We start from the raw sequence: 18117 nt of genomic DNA, 5'->3' as shown, positions 1-18117 counted from the left end.
AACACGCACACATCTCTGCTACATCAACACATATGCAGTTCGGCTTCATCAACATGCGCACATCTCTGCTACATCAACACGCACGCAGTTCGGCTACATCAATATGTACTCATCTCTGCTACATCAAGACGCACACATCCCTGCTACATCAACATGCACGAATCTCTGCTACATCAACACGCACGCATCTCTGCTACATCAACACGCACGCATCTCTGCTACATCAACACGCACGCATCTCTGCTACATCAACACGCACGCATCTCTGCTACATCAACACGCACGCATCCCTGCTACAGCAGCACGCACACATCTCTACCACATCAGCACGCATGTTTGCTACATCAACACGCACGCATCTCTGCTACATCAACACGCACACATCTCTACCACATCAGCACGCATGTTTGCTACATCAACACGCACGCATCTCTACTACATCAACACGCACGCATCTCTGCTACATCAACACGCACACATCTCTGCTACATCAACACGCACACATCTCTGCTACATCAACACGCACGCATCCCTGCTACAGCAGCACGCACACATCTCTACCACATCAGCACGCATGTTTGCTACATCAACACGCACGCATCTCTGCTACATCAACACGCACGCATCTCTGCTACATCAACACGCACGCATCTCTGCTACATCAACACGCACGCATCTCTGCTACATCAACACGCACGCATCTCTGCTACATCAACACGCACACATCTCTGCTACATCAACACGCACACATCTCTGCTACATCAACACGCACGCATCCCTGCTACAGCAGCACGCACACATCTCTGCTACATCAACAGGCACACATCTCTGCTACATCAACACGCACACATCTCTGCTACATCAACACGCACGCATCCCTGCTACAGCAGCACGCACACATCTCTGCTACATCAACACGCACGCATCTCTGCTACATCAACACGCACGCATCTCTGCTACATCAACACGCACACATCTCTGCTACATCAACACGCACACATCTCTGCTACATCAACACGCACGCATCCCTGCTACAGCAGCACGCACACATCTCTGCTACATCAACAGGCACACATCTCTGCTACATCAAAACGCACACATCTCTGCTACATCAACACGCACGCATCCCTGCTACAGCAGCACGCACACATCTCTGCTACATCAAAACGCACACATCTCTGCTACATCAACACGCACGCATCCCTGCTACAGCAGCACGCACGCATCTCTGCTACATCAACACGCACGCATCTCTGCTACATCAACACGCACGCATCTCTGCTACATCAACACGCACACATCTCTGCTACATCAACACGTACGCATCCCTGCTACATCAACACTCTGATGCAGATCCTGCCTGCTGCACTCAGGTACAAACTCTGTCTGCTGCATTCTAAATCAAACTCTGCCAGCTGCTCCCTCCAGTCTGTCCTCTGGGTCCAGCTGCTCCCTCCAGTCTGTCCTCTGGGTCCAGCTGCTCCCTCCAGTCTGTCCTGGAGTCGCACTTGGCGTTCATTGGGAGCCAAGTCTAACCTCACCATCAGAGGCTCTAGTGAACATTCAGGTGATCACTTAGTCACGCTCCTCCAGGCTCTCCACGGTCCGTGACACAGTGGTCCCACAAACCACCTCTGTGACATTGGGTCAGCATTCCTCTGCGATGAAAGGAAGCTGCCTGTAAGACACCCTTTTTTTAACCAAGATTTTTTGTTACTAAAAAGTGTGCATTACCAGTTGAAAAAATGAGGCATAAGTACACCCAACAGTGGAAAGGAACAATACTATTTATCTCACATCAAGATGGCCTCAGATTGCCATATCACTAAAAGAGGCGCTGAAGTGAGGCAAAAAAATGGCATCTCAGGAAGGGGGTAAGACTTTGTTCCTGCTGATTTTTTCCTCCGATTTGATAATGCTGCTTTACATAAATATTAGTAGACATCCTGCCACCTTTTGTCGCTGCGATTGTAGGCTGAAATAATATTCTAGATAGTGAAATGTCATATCCACTAGTTGGCCCTCCTTTGAGCCCACTGCGTAGCCCACGCTGGGGTCGCCTATGTCTCTTGAAGTTGGCGTCAGTATGCGATGCGCTTGGAAATTAATCTTGGCGCTGGGTCTGTGTAACTGACAGTAAATCCATGGCTCTTGGCACAACATTTCTATATTGTCTATGATCCCATTACTTTGTATTACAGAGAACCTGTCGCCACCTTTATGTTCCCCTCTCTCATGGCATCGCAAGGTGGTGACAGACACACTGATTTCTGTGCTCTGGCAATTATGTATCTCTGTCCTGTTGGATGTGGAGGAAGTCAAATGTACCAGATACAGGTCTTCTAAGGAGGACGTGTCTCATATCAGTCTACTGATCTGTAAAGGGAAAAAAGAGCAGTGTGGTTTAGTCAAGTAGTTACTTTGATAATCCCTGTCAGAATGGCTGTGTAATGAAAGTTTCCAACACCTTGCCTGATTGGCAGCTTCTAAGTGACTTTTCTCCCTGCTGCTGCTGAGATCTCTCAAAGCTCAGCACAAGCTGCAGCTATCTGGCTGGGTGGCTGGAGAGTGTATACGCTTTCACTAATGATTATTTCACTCATGATTATTTCACTCTACAGTATATCTGGGCTCATCTTATTTTCAGGATTATTCAGCCATTATGACATGGCTTTTCAAAGTAAGTACACCAGCCTAATCAGGTCTAAGAAATACATTTTGCATTGTGAAATCTGCTGACAGATCCACTTTAAAGTAATCCCATTCACCCAAGGAGAGCCACACTTGACTAAGTGTTTATGCCCTTTCCTTTAAGCGAGGGTCTCAGCACTTGGACCCAATCAAATCGTTTTACATGTTTTACTATGACATGTAAATTTTTTTGGAAGGTGCGTATGTTTCCACACCCTCTCTAGTGCTTGTATGTGGGTATGATTATATGGCACTGCTTTAACACGAGCTTTAGATCCCTGTCATGGACTGTACGTTATTGTCCTCCCCAATTTCTCTTGCCTAGTTAGTAGCATTTCTCTTAGAGTCCAGTTATATTATCCTTTGTGGCTTTTTCTGCTATGTAAAGTCTATCGGTATCCCTGCAGCCACAGATTTCCTATTTTGTGCTACTGTATGGCACTGATAAACCATGTAAATGATATAAACTGGTATAAAGTAAATAATAAATGAGATAATGATAAAATGATTTGAGCTGTAAGAGGTGGTCGCCTTCCTATTATTCTTATAGGCAGTTTAATGGCTCTGTTTCCATATTGATGATCCGTGCTTAGAAAATTTGTAAGCAGTGATTTATTGTAACCGGCTAATGTGCAGATATTCTTATTAATCCTGAACTAATGCATATTGCCTGTGACTAAATTAGTCTCTCAACAAAATCATAGTTCCACAACTTACTGTTTCCTTTATTAAATTTCTCCCGCATTTCCAGCGAATTGTGGTCTTTGGTAGGAGATGTTGAGTGGTGGGACTGAGGTGTAGGCTCGATTGGGACACTCGGCAACCTTTAGAACGAGGGTCCCTTAGTTTCTTATAGGATGTAATAGTGACTGCAGAGTGGAATAAAACATTTTTGTTTTTTATTTAGTCTCTTGCAGAGATATTAGCAATCAAAGTATTTGACACCTAATAAGTTAACATCCACTTGAACTTAAAAAAGTTATCAGACAGTTTTCACTGGTGGCATGTACTTCTTCTCCCTGTATGATGCTGACCAATCATAAGCATCACTTAAAGGAAAGACGAATAGGCACCCACAATAGCTTAGAGCAAGTTTCTCAGATTGAGAGATATAATGATACAGCCCTGATCTCCTGGTGTAAGCTCCTGCATGAGTCAGTATCAGGGAAGGGGCAGTGCAGCTGAGTTCAGCTGTGTCACATCACACAGCTTGTATCAGTTCACATTATTACTTAGTGTGTCAGTAATCACACTTATGTGTGCTGTGCTCATGTAATTTGTACTCCCTGTTCAGTAAGATCAAGCCTGTCATTACATCTCACAGCCTGCCTGTTCTTTACTCTTCCTGTGTAAGATGTAATGGCAGCCTGCTGTTTTCTCACTGAAGAGTGATTACAAAATGCCCAGAGCACAACACACATATAGTCATGGCCGAAAGTGTTGGCACCTTTGAACTTGTTCTAGAAAATGGAAGTATTTCACCCTGAAAATTATTGGAATTACACATGTTTTGTTATATACACGTTTATTTCCTTTGTGTGTATTGGAACAACACAAAAGAAAACAGAGGGGGAAAACAGGCAAATTGGACATCATTTCACACAAACCCCATGAACCAGACACAGTTGTTGCAGCTGGAATTTTTGAACACTCTTCTTTTGTAAACTGCTCTAGGTCTTTTCAATTTTTCTTTGGCGTCAACGTCCTAGGGAGATTAACTACCGTGCCATGGGTTGTAAACTTCATTATGTTGCGCACAAGGAATATCAAGATCTCTGGAGATGGACTTGTAAGCTTGAGATTGTTGATATTGTTCAACAATTTTGATTTTCAAGTCCTCAGACAGTTGTCTTGTGTGGCACACACAGACACATAATGCAAAGATTGAGTCAACTTCTTTCCTTTTTATCTGGTTTCAGGTGTGATTTTCATTTTGTCCATAAGGTTATTTGACACAGGTTTTGTGTGAAATTATGTCTAATTTGCCTTTTTTTTCTCTTTTTTTTGTGTTATTCCAATACACACAAAATAAATAAAAATGTATAACAAAACGTGTAATTGCAAAAATTTTCTTGGAGAAATACTTCATTTTCTGAAACAATTTCAACGGTGCCAACACTTTCAGCTATGACTGTAAGTGTGACTACTGACACATTTTTGGACGTGCAGCTTGGAGAAGGGCAGTGCAGCAAACGTGACAATATATGAGAGGAGGATAGCTGATAGGGGTTTGTAATGTGATACAGCTAAACTCAGCTGTGCTGTCCCTCCCCCATAAGGACATTACCTGCAATGCGTTAGTCATCAGTGTTTTTGAATCGTGCAGAAGGTTAAACCAGGAGATCAGGGATGTCTGTCATTAATCTCCTACATCAAGGCATCTTCTCTAAGCTATTGTGGGGAGTGTTCTTCTTTCCTTTGAGTGTTGCTGCCTGCTTGTGATTGGTCAGCATTAGTGATGAGCGATTGTGCTCGGATATGGGGTTATCCGAGCATGTTTGGGTGCTAACATAGTATCTTGGGCGTTCTTGAAAAATATATTCGAGACCCCACGGCTGGATGCATGGAGTGCCTGTTTGATAGGCCAGCCGACAGGCATGCAGCCGTGGGGACTCAAACATATTTTTCGAGCATGCCCAAGATAAATCGATTAGCTTTCTGTTACTTGTAGAACAGCTACACAAAGCTTATATTGAAGTCATATTAATGCAGTTTCTTTCTAGCAGTTTACCTGAAATATCGGAAACCTGAACTTGTATAGGAAGATGGTGACAAACACCATTCCAAGCTTAAGTCTTGGTTTTAATTTCCCTAAGGAAATAAAGCATCTAGGGTTGTTACTCTATTACCACCAATATTTTTCATGGGCTGCCCATGTTTATCAGCTGGAAATCCATTAACATTTGATTTTACTTTACAACGTGCAGGTAAAAAAACCCCATAAAGATAAACTAAAATGTCAGATAACCGACTCGTATAAATGCATCAGTTCTCTAATCCTAAGGGAAAGATGCCTGCACTCCAACTCAGCTCATGGATAGGTTTAGATGATTACTTGGGCATAGTATAATGACTAGTTCATGCATCATGGCATACAGGATTTATTATGCGCTCATCTTGTGCCCTTACAAAGCCCACAGCCTGACCGTGCACACGTGGTTAATATGCTTCACTAGAAACAAGGATTTCACTGCTGGGGCTAAATCTGTGTCTTCTACCTATTCTGTCTCCTGTGGAGGCTCCTCACATAGAATATGTACACACATGATGTTTCTATAGAGAAAATGATATGTGGTTTTATTACAGGTATTTAAAGATAAAAAAAAAAAAAAAGATGTATGATCTAGTAGCCATCACAATGTCTGAACACTGGCAAAGATTGTAACAGAATCATGGTCTGGAATCACTAAAAAATGTCAAAAGGGTCAGATGCCGGACTCCCAACAACCCCAGCGATCAGCTGATTGAAGGGTCTGGAGTGCACCTCTCTGTACAATGTGTAGGGGCAGTGACTGGTACTGCAAGCTCTGCTGATCACTTGTATGGGAGAGACATACAGGACCATTTATGAGCCCTGCATACCTTACCAAGCTATGGCACTTATGGTGCGCTGCGGCCCTTGGCATTAGCTGACCAGTGGGGTGCGAGAATCTTCGCACAACCTCTCCGGTGCCCTTTTATCTCCATCTTCTTGCCACTTCCTATGAAGTCCTGCCTGTACCACCTGACTTCTGATTGCCACATCTACAGGGGTTGGACAAAATAATGGAAACACCTGGAAACATCAACAAAGGTTAGTTTAATATGGTGTAGGTTCAACTTTTGCGGTGATTACAGCCTCAATTCTCCGAGGTATGGATTCATACAAGGTGTGAATGGTTTCCAAAGAAATTTTAGCTTATTCTGCAGTTAAAACCCCCTCCAGTTCTTTGAGTGACGATGGCGGCGGAAATCGACGTCTAACTTGAATCTCTAAAATCGACCATAAATGCTCAATAATGTTGAGGTCTGGGGATTGTGGGGGCCAGATGAGATGCTCAACTTCATTAGAATGTTCCTCGCGCCATGCTTTACCGATTCTAGCTGTATGAATTGGTGCATTATCATCCTGAAAGATGGCGTTCCCCTCTGGGAACAGTTCTTGAACCATTGGATGCACTTTGTCGCCCAAAATGCCTAAATAATCTCGGCTGTTAATTCTTGCATGAAGGGATACCATTGGCCTGGCAGACCTCCACGAAATAGCACCCCAGATCATCACAGAACCTCCACCATGTTTTACGGTTGGGAGAAGGCAGTCTGGATAGAATGCTTCTTTCGGCTGTCTCCAAACGTACACTCGGCTGGAGGTCAGAAATAGGGTAAACGATGATTCGTCTGAGAATATCACATGTTTGCACTGCTCGAGGGCCAATTCTGGAGGTTTCTACACCACTCTAAACGCTTGGAAACATTTGTCATTGAGAGAAGCGGTTTTCTAATTGCAGCTCTTCCGTGGAATCCAGATTTGTGCAGCTCCCGACGAACAGTTTTCATGGAAACTGGGTTCTGTAGGTGTTCATTGAGCTCAGCAGTGATTTTCAGAGCTGTGGTCTTGCGATCCTCTCTCACAATTCGCTTTAGAGTCCGACGGTCTCTCAGTCAACTTTGACTTTCGGCCGGACCTGTGCTTTGCTGCGGACATTTTTCCTTCTCTTTCAAATGCAGTCATTACTTTGGAGACAGTACCTCTTGACACGCCAAGCATTCGGGCACTTTCTATTACACTAGCGCTAGACTAGATTTGAAAATCTGAGAGGTCATCCATTGGTATCAGGTTCTCATCAATGTTCTTACAATTATGCAAAACAAACAGTTAATTTACATACACATATCATATAACACAAATAATCAACTACAAAACATTACCATATGTCACGGTTTGCATGTTTATAACATGTTCGAAGATTAAGATGCCAAAACGTTAGGTGTTTCCATTATTTTGTCCAACCCCTGTATGTGGATCTGCACACAAGGTATCATGTATGGGCTTGTTGCTACTGTAAAGACTGAGCGAGCACAGTTCGACCACAGAAAATATACCAGAAACTGGGGTACAGGAAGAGCAGTACAACAATTCTGCTTGTGCTCGATGGCCAAAATTGTAGAGAAAAGCCTAGATAAGGTTCCTAAATAATGAAAAAGGTGTGTGGGTGTTTAAAGGAAAACCAGTTAGGTGGTATAACCTCAGAGACAGGAATTAGCAAACCCCTTTCATTCCCAGAACATGTTTGTAGTTACAAAAATAATGCAGGATTTTCATGTTGTTCTATAGTAGCTGAGTCATTGACTTGGGATTTTCAGGACTATATTTTGCTTCTGATTGAATTTACTTAAATTATTAACCAGTCAATATTAGTCTATGGGTTGCCATGTTTTTTGTCTTGAGTTGTTAAAAATAAAAACCAACACTATTTCGTAGTCATACACATTGGATCTCCCAAAGGGGTGGTCTACCAGCTTTCCCTAAATCACTTGTTTGCTTTTAACAAACCATTTAAGCACCATGTTTGGTTGTCATCGGGCTTTCCCAGATATCACCTCGCCGTACCTTGTGGTCTAGTCGGCATGTCCAAGCTATGACAAGTGCTGACCACCAGTTTTTGAGCAGATAATTCAGGTAACAATCAATATGGCTGCACTTCTTGTCGAATGTCTGCCTCAACAAAACAGAGAAATGGAAAATCTGACTGTAAGAATTAAACCTTTTTGGCTAGAACTCTAATTTGTGAATTGCTAACACATGACAAGCTTCACATTTTGGATGGAAATATTGTTTAAGAATCTCTTTTTACTTAGGATTTTTTATATTTTAAGCAAAATACAACCTCAGACATGTATATGATCCCGGGTCCTTGCACATGGTGTTTTATCTATGAATCTTTCTGTGGCGCTCTACAATGAATGAATGTTTAGGGATGAGATTTTGTTGAGAACAGTTAGGATTTGGCGTGATCTCCTCGAGTGTTTAGTACTCAACCCAGAGCCGGCCATCTGTGATCTCATCCTGGCAGAGATATGGATGTACTGCAGCAAGTCAGATTTTTCTCTCACAATTTTCTCTTGCCTACAAAAAAATATATATTTGTATATTTCCCTTAATATGTCTTTCTCATCCTAATTTACGAAAGAATATCCTGTATATGAAGACATTTTGAGGAAGAGAACACAGAGGACTGGAGGGTCTAAAATTCTGTTTATTTCTTTGAAAGCCTTGATTTCTAATTTACGCTTGCGTCGCTTGTACATAAGACATGAAGAAATCTGGATCTGCGTTAAGACATATCACCATCTTGCATAGAGTTAATTTTGGTGTGCATTATATAAATTTTATGCAGATTTCTAAACATGTGCTAGGAATATATCTTAAGCCTTATATTCTATAGCCTGCATCTGTGTCTTATCAGCAGCAGTCGTTGCTGAGCTCCGATGGCTGCTTTTAACCATTTAAATGTTGGTGTCAGTCAGAGGCATTTAAAGAAATTTAGCACAAGGTAATCTGAGAGCCACATAATGTAGGGGCAGAGACACTGATTTCAGTGATGAGTCACTTACTGGGCTGTTTGCTGTAGTTTTAATAAAATCACTGCTTTGTCAGCAGAAGTTTATCACTAGAGAACTAGTAACAAGGTGCAACAAGGTGGTCCAACCACACACCCCCACCACTGATTGGCAGCTTTCTACTTATGAACCCTGCACACAGAAAGCTTCCAATCAGTGGTGTGGGCGGGGTTATACAGGACTCAGCATTCAGAGAGCTGCTAGATCTGCAGCAAAGAAAACATTTCTTAAAGGGAATCTGTCACCCCATTTTTGGCCTATAAGCTAAGGCCACCGGCATCAGGGGCTTATCTACAGCATTCTGTAATGCTGTAAATAAGCTCCCGATGTAACCTGAAAGGTAAGAAAAACAAATTAAATTATACTCACCCTGGTGCGGTCCGGTGCAGTCTGGTCCGATTGCAAAGTACTGCAGTGCGCAGGCGTCGGGAAAGGTCAGAGAGGTCCGGCGCCTGCGCACTGCAGTATTTTGCTCTGCCCTCAACAGGGCAGACAGAGTACGCCTGTGCTGAGCCGTGACAGGAAGCAAAGAAGTGGATGTCATCGTATGAAGAAGGGAGGCCCCGGACCGCGACGCCAATCGGACCAGACTGCACCGGACCGCCCCTGGGTGAGTATAATCTAACTTGTTTTTCTTATCTTTCAGGTTACATCGGGGGCTTATCTACAGCTTTACTGAATGCTGTAGATAAGCCCCTGATGGCGGTGGCCGCATCTTATAGGCCAAAAATGGGGTGACAGATTCCCTTTAATTAAAACTGTTATACCCAGAAAAGTGAGACATCGCTGAAATTAGGGTCTCTACCTCTACACGTTGCTGCTTCCAGATGGTGTAGATGGAACCTGTCACCAGGGCTCATGCACATAGGCCATCTGCCACTTGTGACAAAACTGTGGGGCACCTATAGTTTACCATGGCATCCAAAGGGGCCCATTGAAGACCCCCTTCACTGCCATCTTGATACACCTGTAAGGAACCCATTGTCATGAAAAAAAAATATTTTTTTTAAATACATTCAAATCACGCCACTTCTCTGCCATTAAAAATAAAGACCTTAAAAAAATAACAAAAATAAGCATATTTTCTATTGACACAGCCATAAAAGTGCAGTCTATTAAAATATAAAATTAATTAACCTCAGTGGTAAAATCCATGAAGAGAAAAAAAAATTAAAGATTTGTGATTTATACTGCACCTCCCGAATAAAATGCAATAAAAATCAATCAAAATGTGTTATGTACAATAGATTTGGATCAATAAAAAGAATCGGCTCACCAAGCAAAAAAAACAAGCTCTCACAGCTCAATCAAAGGAAAAATGTTAACTTTCAGGGAACGTAGAAAATGCTGATTTTTTGTTTACATTTTTTTTCCAACTCTTAAATTAAAAAAAACTTTGCAAATGTGGTATCTACATAATCATAGTGGCCTGGAGAATCATGTTTTTAGGTCCTCTTTAGCACAAATAGAATGCCTTAATAACAAAACCCCAAAAGCCAGAAATAATAAAAAAAAAAAATTCAACATTTTGTCCCATTTGGAATTTTTTTTCCTGTTTTCCAGTACATTATTAAATTAATGGTGTCATTGAAAATTACAACTCGTCCTACTCTTGGAAGACAGGAGATAAAAACGAAAATGCAAAAAATAAAATTGTCTGCATAGACAAGGGGTTATTTATTATATTATATGTAGCTTAAATAAGGCAAATTTCAGCTGCCTTGTGCTATTGCATCAATATCTGTACCAATGTGCCTTACAATCAAAATCTCCAGCAGTGCACACAGACAGGTAGCCATTAGTGATGAGCGAGTGTACTCATTGCTCGGGTTTTCCTGAGCACGCTCAGGTGATCTCTGAGTATTTGTAACTTCTTGGAGATTAAGGCTATGTTCACACTTTGCGTTTTTTGCTGCGGATCCGCAGCAGATTTGCCGCTGCGGATCCGCAGCAGTTTTCCATGCAGGGTACAGTACAATGTTACCCTATGGAAAACAAAAAACGCTGTTCCCACTTTGCGGAAAATCCCTTTAAAAAACGCGCGGAATTGCTGCGGAAAAAAAGAAGGAGCATGTCACTTCTTTCTGCGGATTCCGCAGCGGTTTTCAACATGCACCAATAGGAAAGTGCTGTTGAAAACCCGCAGAGGAATCCGCAGAAGAAACCGCAGGAAAATCCACAGGGAAAACCGCAGCGGTTTTTCAATGCGGTTTTTCCAAATCCGCTGCGGAAAAATCCGCAGCAAAATCTGCAAAGTGTGAACATGCCCTTAGTTTTCATTTCCTCATCTGCATGATTTACAGCTGATAGACAGCTCGAATACATGTGAGGATTCCCTAGCAACCAGGCAACCCCCACATGTATTCAGCCTGGCTAGCAGCTGTAAATCCTGCAGCTGTGTCAACAAAACTAAATCTCCGAGCAGTCACAAATACTCGGAGACCACCCGAGCAACGAGTATACTCGCTCATCACTAGTAGCCATACTTGTTAGACCAAAACTTGCCGGATGAGACAAGCATCTAAGGTGTATGACTGTGTCCTTACATTCCCCCAGATATCAGAGGCTTGTTAGTTTTCAGCTTGCCTAATATTTTTTGTTTTCATGGAAGATGAGCTGCCACAAGAGATATTTGGCAGCAGCTTTATAACAGCTGATTACTGTTATATTGGTGTAAATTAGGAATTAAGATCCCCTCTGATTGCCACTGATTGTCCCATGCCCACTGTTCCACCCCAACTGCAAGACCGCTGCCCGGAGGAGGGGTTGAATGGAGCGGTGGCTGCACTTGGGTCCTGCCACTTCGGCCTACAATAGTCAAGTGCAGCCTTGTTCTTGTGGCTGGGGTGGAACAGGCGATACAAGACTTGTATTCTGGTTATTGGTGGGTTTCCAGTGGGTCAGATCCACACCACTGTAGCAGTTATCACCTATTTACTACATATAAAAAAGAACAAACATGGAGGAGGTACTTAGGGGACAGTTGAAAGGAAAAAGTTTTATTCATCCAACTAGATGGGTGAATAAAACTCCACTTTTTTTTCTTTATCTTGGATTCCTTAAAAGCATTTTTGGTCTTTTGTATACACTGAGGACTTTCTTGGCTACTGTCACCACTAACTGAAGACTGCTCTCCTTTCCCTTGTTTGCTGTTTAGTGGGTAGGGGATATTTTGTGTAAATTGGAATACCCCTTTAAAGGATGGAGTTTTTTTATTTAGTTTCGTTATATGTGATTCTTTATTTCTGTTGCATGATAAATACCAATGTTTTTTATCCTGCAGGAAAACCAGGCAGCTTTTGGAGAAAGTGGTTTACCGTGCAGTCTGCAGTGAGTCTGTCTCCTCCGTTGCCCGCTGGTATCTCTTAAGACATTTACATGCCAAAAATGATGATCAGTTGATAGAAGTAAGTCTGTATTCTGGGTTTAGTGATTGATTGCTCCAGTCATGTCTATTTCTAAAAACATTAATTACTAGTGTCACTCTAACATGTCATGATCAAGTTACCATCGACAAGCTCATACAGGCGTCTGACAACCACTTATTGTGCGGCACAGATGACTTAATCGCTGCTAACTCATGTCACCTCCTATGAATGATCGTTACCCAAAGATAATTTCCTAGGTATTAACCTATACATGAGATGTTCTATTTATTGGTGGAATAAGGCAGCCTAAAACCACAAGGGGCTGACGAATCACCCTTTTCTGGGTGCTCATGCATAGGCCTAGTGGGTAACCTCTTAAATCATGGCACAGTGACATTGGTGAACATATCACATGCAAATGACAGTCCAGCGCCAATTATTTACATCTTAAGAAAGTTATTGTGCCACGATGCTTAACTGCTTTGTGTAAAGTACTGCTTTGTCAGTGTGTACTGATGCCAGTATGCGCTGCCCCTAAATAGATTCCGCACAACCACCCACATACCGTCCATGAAGTCACAACAAATTACAGGTTATCAGGAACGCACTGATTGCAGCTCAATAATTCAGCTCCTTTTTGTAATGAGTTCTCGGCTTTCCAACAGAATTCTTTATTTCCCCATAGTTGTTATAGAACATAGCTCTATAAGGACAATGTTATAATAAAGTGATAATAGAAGCACAAGTATCGGTTAAGACAAGCTCATTCCTTCCGGGCCACTTTATACACCTTGGACTGGTTCACTGTCACCACTTTTTTTGTTCTAAAGCGGAGTTACAATATTTTTTAATCAGATACTGAGGGTTTCCTACAAATTGTGTTCAGTCCAGGCTGTCCCCTGTGAGCTAAACAGAACTTGCTATTTCCTTCACTGATACATTGTAGCAAACTATTACAAGAAGAGAGAGATTGGTGCTCCTGCTGTCACATATCGCTCTCTAACAGACTGTTCTGACTGAACACCATTTGGTCGCTTTTAGTTATAAAGAAGAATGTTCCCGACCACTCACCGCTAATGAGAACATGGGGAGAAACTAGAATGCAAAGTTTAGTAGAAAGTAGTAGAACTTATGTCACTTTTAACCCTGAACCTGGTAACAAACAGTGAGGCTTTCTTGTTATTTTTTTCTCTCTATGTTGTTAAAGTAACTTGCTTTACTATACGTACCGCCATTGCCTTGTTGTAGTTAAAACTGATAAAATCTTCTATACTCACCAACCCTTGCTGCAGCACTGGCTCTCCGCTGCAGTGGTAATGTCATGACTGCTCCATATATCACTGCCGCAGCCACCATTGAGCTAAGCAGTTGGTGCCATCTGCATGGGTATTACCTCTGAGCCCAGTGATTGGCTGCAGCATTCATGTGCGCTGTGGTTGTGACATCACTGCAGCTTGTAAACCATCACCAGGAGCAGCAGCAAGTCGGCACTGGAACAAGGGTTTGTCACTACAGCTTATTTTATTATTTTTAATAGACTTGAGCAAATAGACATGTAGGACCCACCTACCAACATCTTGGGAGGAGCACATACAACGTTGTAAATGCCGGCAGTTGGAGGAGGATCCCAGAGCTCTGGTCCAGCGGACAGGGTCCTGCTAATCTTTTTGCTCAACTCAAATTTTTCTGTACAGCAAACCAATGGGATTAAATAATTTATAGTTAAGAACCCCCTTAAGTATAAGATATGCAGGGAGATAGCAGGAGTAATATCTGAGATACTGTACCAGCAGGACAGCAACTTAAGGAAGGCCCAACCCTAGGTGAATGGAAACGTTGGCTATTTAAAACTACAGTATTTGGTTTGAAAAGATCTGCTGTATTCTGCAAAAAAATAGGGTGATTAATGTGGCATATTACTATGAGTCTGAGTTATTAAAAAAACAAAGAAACAGTTGTATATATAAGATAGGATTGTGTGTAATTTCTTTCTGTTCTGCTCATGGCCGGGGCAGGTGTGGTATATACTGTATATTGTATGGCATTTATATTTCTGGTTTTTATGATTACGTGATTGATAAAAATTGCTTTTTTTTGTATGTGATGTTTCATAAAATACCTTCCATCATATTCAATTGCACATTGTTTTGGTTTTTGATAAGGTACTTTTAGAAAATGCCAAAATCCATGGAGATGAGAGAATTCTTGACCTCTACAAGCAACTATCCAAATGTTCCTAGACCTATGAAGAGATTACAGATTCCTGGACTCCATCTACTAGAATGTAACCGGGTTATTTCTGAAATACCAATTCATTGCCTAATAAATCTTACGGCATCCAGTGCCCAAATGATATTCTGCGCTTGATTTTGACTTAGACTTGGGTTATTTTTGGTCGGGTACTTTGTGTATACAGATATGCTGATCTTTCTACATATATTTGGACCTAAATACACATGATGTTGCCTTCTTCACATGCTGTCAAAACTGTGCAAGTAAGCGATACTATGCAAATCGTATAGCTTAGAAGACGTCATGTGATATACCTCAATTTCCAATGGTACATGCTCTGTATGTGTACAAGCAGCTGATATCGGTATGAGGAAAATGTCTCTACAAGCACATTGGATACATACTTGAACGCAATGGAAAAATCCATACTCACCCTCTTCCAAAGATACCCAATTATTTTATGACCGGAGTTTTTCTTCAGAGTCTGTCTGCACAGGTACCATAGATTCAGGTATCATAGATCAGTCTATGCCTGATGAAGAGACCGGAGTAGTCTCGAAAGCTTGCAATTTGTTACCATCTTTTCAGTTAGCCATTAAAAGGTATCATCCACTGAGGACTCTAAATTCTAAATATTTTTCAGGTACCAAAGAGCAGCTTCTAGTCAGTGTTGCATTATTTCTAATATACCCAACATTCCTTCATTTTTTTAAATAAATCATACTTAACCCCCCCTTAACACTCCATGGCAGGTACCAGCCACGGAGTGAGAAAAGGTGTATGGAGCAGGCTCGGGAGCTGAGCCTGCTCCCCACAAAAGGCAGATGTTGGCTGTGTTACAGAGCTGGTATCTGTCGATGCTGTCAATCATGGCATTTAAACACCGCAATCGAGCTTGGACATCCATTTGGGTGCCTTCGGCTCACCTGCGACGCTATTGCTGAATGCTGATGGGTGGTCATATGAGACGTTGGTCTGCAGAAAGTGCCCATCGCTGCCATGTTTGTTTCCTGTCGTAGGGGATAGTACAGTATAAAGTACAAGCTGTAAAACGACTTCTGAGTTCAACATCCTCGTGAGGACTGAAAAAAAAGTTCAATGGAAAGTTGACCAAACTACTACTTTATTTTTACATATTCTTGTTATAACCTCACACCCTCACCTTCCCCACAACACACCAGTGAGAGCTAAAACCATCATGACCCCTTTTCCAGGGGGATCAATAGTCTTTATTTTTAGATACATATAATCCAATTAAAGTAAACGGGTCACAGGGTATCGAAACATTTACATCTCAGGAATATTTGGTTTAGGTTAATTTTAGTATATAGAACTTAAAGGTGATAGCAATCACATCACTATACCAAAGGACTAATAGCTGAAATATCACATCTATCATCAAGGCTGGAGGTTAATTCTGGAACATCCAACCATGGTCCCCAAACGTGTTCAAAAATTCTTCTTTGCAGTTCTCTTGCTATATACTCCTTTTTCCAACCAAATAATGTTCTTCATTTTAGTTCTCAATTCCCCCAAAGTTGGTGGTGGGGCATCTAACCAATGAGGCGCAGTAAGTTTGCGCCCCTGATATAAAATAAGTGACATTCCAATAGCTATCAGGGATTCAAAGTGAACTAAATGCCCCAGAATCCCTAATAAACATATCTTGTTGTCCACCTAGAGTCACTCTTCAAATACCCTTTCTATTAGATACAGAGTTCCAAAATGGGCTTATATGATTACACTCCCAGAACACATGCATCACATGTGCATCCTCCATTCCCCACCTGATGTATTCTGCTTTCGAGAGAACCCCAATTTTATGAAGGAAACTCCATGTTCTATAAACCCTACGAATTAGATAAATCTGTGATAGTCTCGGCGATTCACACGGGGGCAACCTGGGAATGAGCGTCAACAACTCCCCCTCCATTGTTCTTCAGAAATTGGGCCCATCTGCTTCACTCTTAGATTTAACTGATGTATAGTAGAAATTAAACCACGTGAGTGTTTCGCAGAGTCTATTGTATCTAGGATAAATTAATTCTGTATGTCCATCCTTGTCATACTTGACGGGTGCAATATGCGTGCCTTAGTTTTATGTGTTAGTAGAAGAGATAATGACGCAGCTTGATCTCAGGCTGGAGTTTGTAAAACTTTTAAAACACCCCATTTTCGTGCAGATGATCTCTCACTTGCACTCCCTCTCTCCTCCCAACCTCGAAAGTGAACTAATTTGCATAGCTCCAACAACTGGCGATTACGCCAAATTATAGAAAATGTAGTGCAACCAGAAATTCTCAATAGCGTTGTCACGTTGTATGACAGATTCCCTTTAAAGAGAACCTGTCAACACGTTTCTTCATGTCAAAGTGAAGGCACGGCTATAATGGTGCAATTATCCAGATTAAATAGATACTAGTGATGAGCGAGTGTGCTTGTTACACGAGATTTCTGAGCATGCTCAGAAATCTCGAGTAACGAGCACACTCGCTCATCACTAATAGATACCTTTAGTGAAGAAAACCACATCTCGGCTCTTCTTTAATCAACATTTGAAGTTTGGATGTAATAAACTTACAGTGCATAGAGGCGGGACTGTGAGTAAGGTCTTCAGCTCCTACCCTGGCCCCTCTGCCTGCCTCTGGTGTCTGTATCTCCTGTTTTAAAGTTTGCCCTGGCACCGTGTGCAGTTGCGCAGATTGATCTCTCAGCGGTCTTAAGTAAACTGGTGGCGGGGTATGTGCAGATCTAGATCTCTGCTAAATAACGAGCTGAGACCTCAATCTGTGCATGGACCGCCACCAGTGCCATTTTACTGAGGACTGCTGGTAGATCAATATGTGCAAGCGCCGCCCGTTGCGAGGATGGCATCGGCATGAATTTTAAACAGGAGGTAAATACAGTCACCAGAGGCAGGCGGAGGGACCAGAGCAGGTCCCGAAGACTCTACCCACAGTGCCGCCTCTATACACCGTAAGCTTATTACACCCAAACTTCAAATGTTGATTAAAGAGCAACCAGGATGTGGATTTTGTCACTAAATGTATCTGTGCCTTTACTTTAACAGGCAAAATCGAGATGACAGGTTCTATTTAAGGGGTTAATGGAGATCAAACAAATAAAAGCAAAATTTCACGTACACGTTTTAATCTGCGGTGCAATTCATCATGGCATGACTGGCTGAGAACCACAGAGCTCGAGACGACTTTTGATGCTTAATATA

The 18117-nt window shown here is 42.0% G+C and overlaps 1 protein-coding gene across 4 annotated transcripts in view; it reads left to right on the top strand.

Moving 5' to 3' along the window:
- SKIC3 (SKI3 subunit of superkiller complex) overlaps nucleotides 1-15024 on the top strand; it is a 168664-nt gene extending 153640 nt beyond the window's left edge. For 3 of the 4 annotated variants that reach the window (XM_077289333.1, XM_077289352.1, XM_077289359.1), the window contains 2 exons: nucleotides 12575-12698; nucleotides 14822-15016. In XM_077289333.1, coding sequence (XP_077145448.1) covers nucleotides 12575-12698; nucleotides 14822-14899 — 202 coding nt within the window. In that variant the 3' untranslated portion in view covers nucleotides 14900-15016. Of the gene's footprint in view, nucleotides 1-12574; nucleotides 12699-14821 lie in introns of all 4 variants that reach the window. The other variant, XM_077289343.1, reaches the window with a different exon arrangement.
- Nucleotides 15025-18117: the final 3093 nt, after the last annotated feature.

The sequence above is a fragment of the Ranitomeya variabilis genome, chromosome 1 (assembly GCF_051348905.1).
Source record: "Ranitomeya variabilis isolate aRanVar5 chromosome 1, aRanVar5.hap1, whole genome shotgun sequence".
Classification (NCBI taxonomy): Eukaryota; Metazoa; Chordata; class Amphibia; order Anura; family Dendrobatidae; genus Ranitomeya; species Ranitomeya variabilis.
This window is presented reverse-complemented; position numbering and strand designations above follow the sequence as displayed.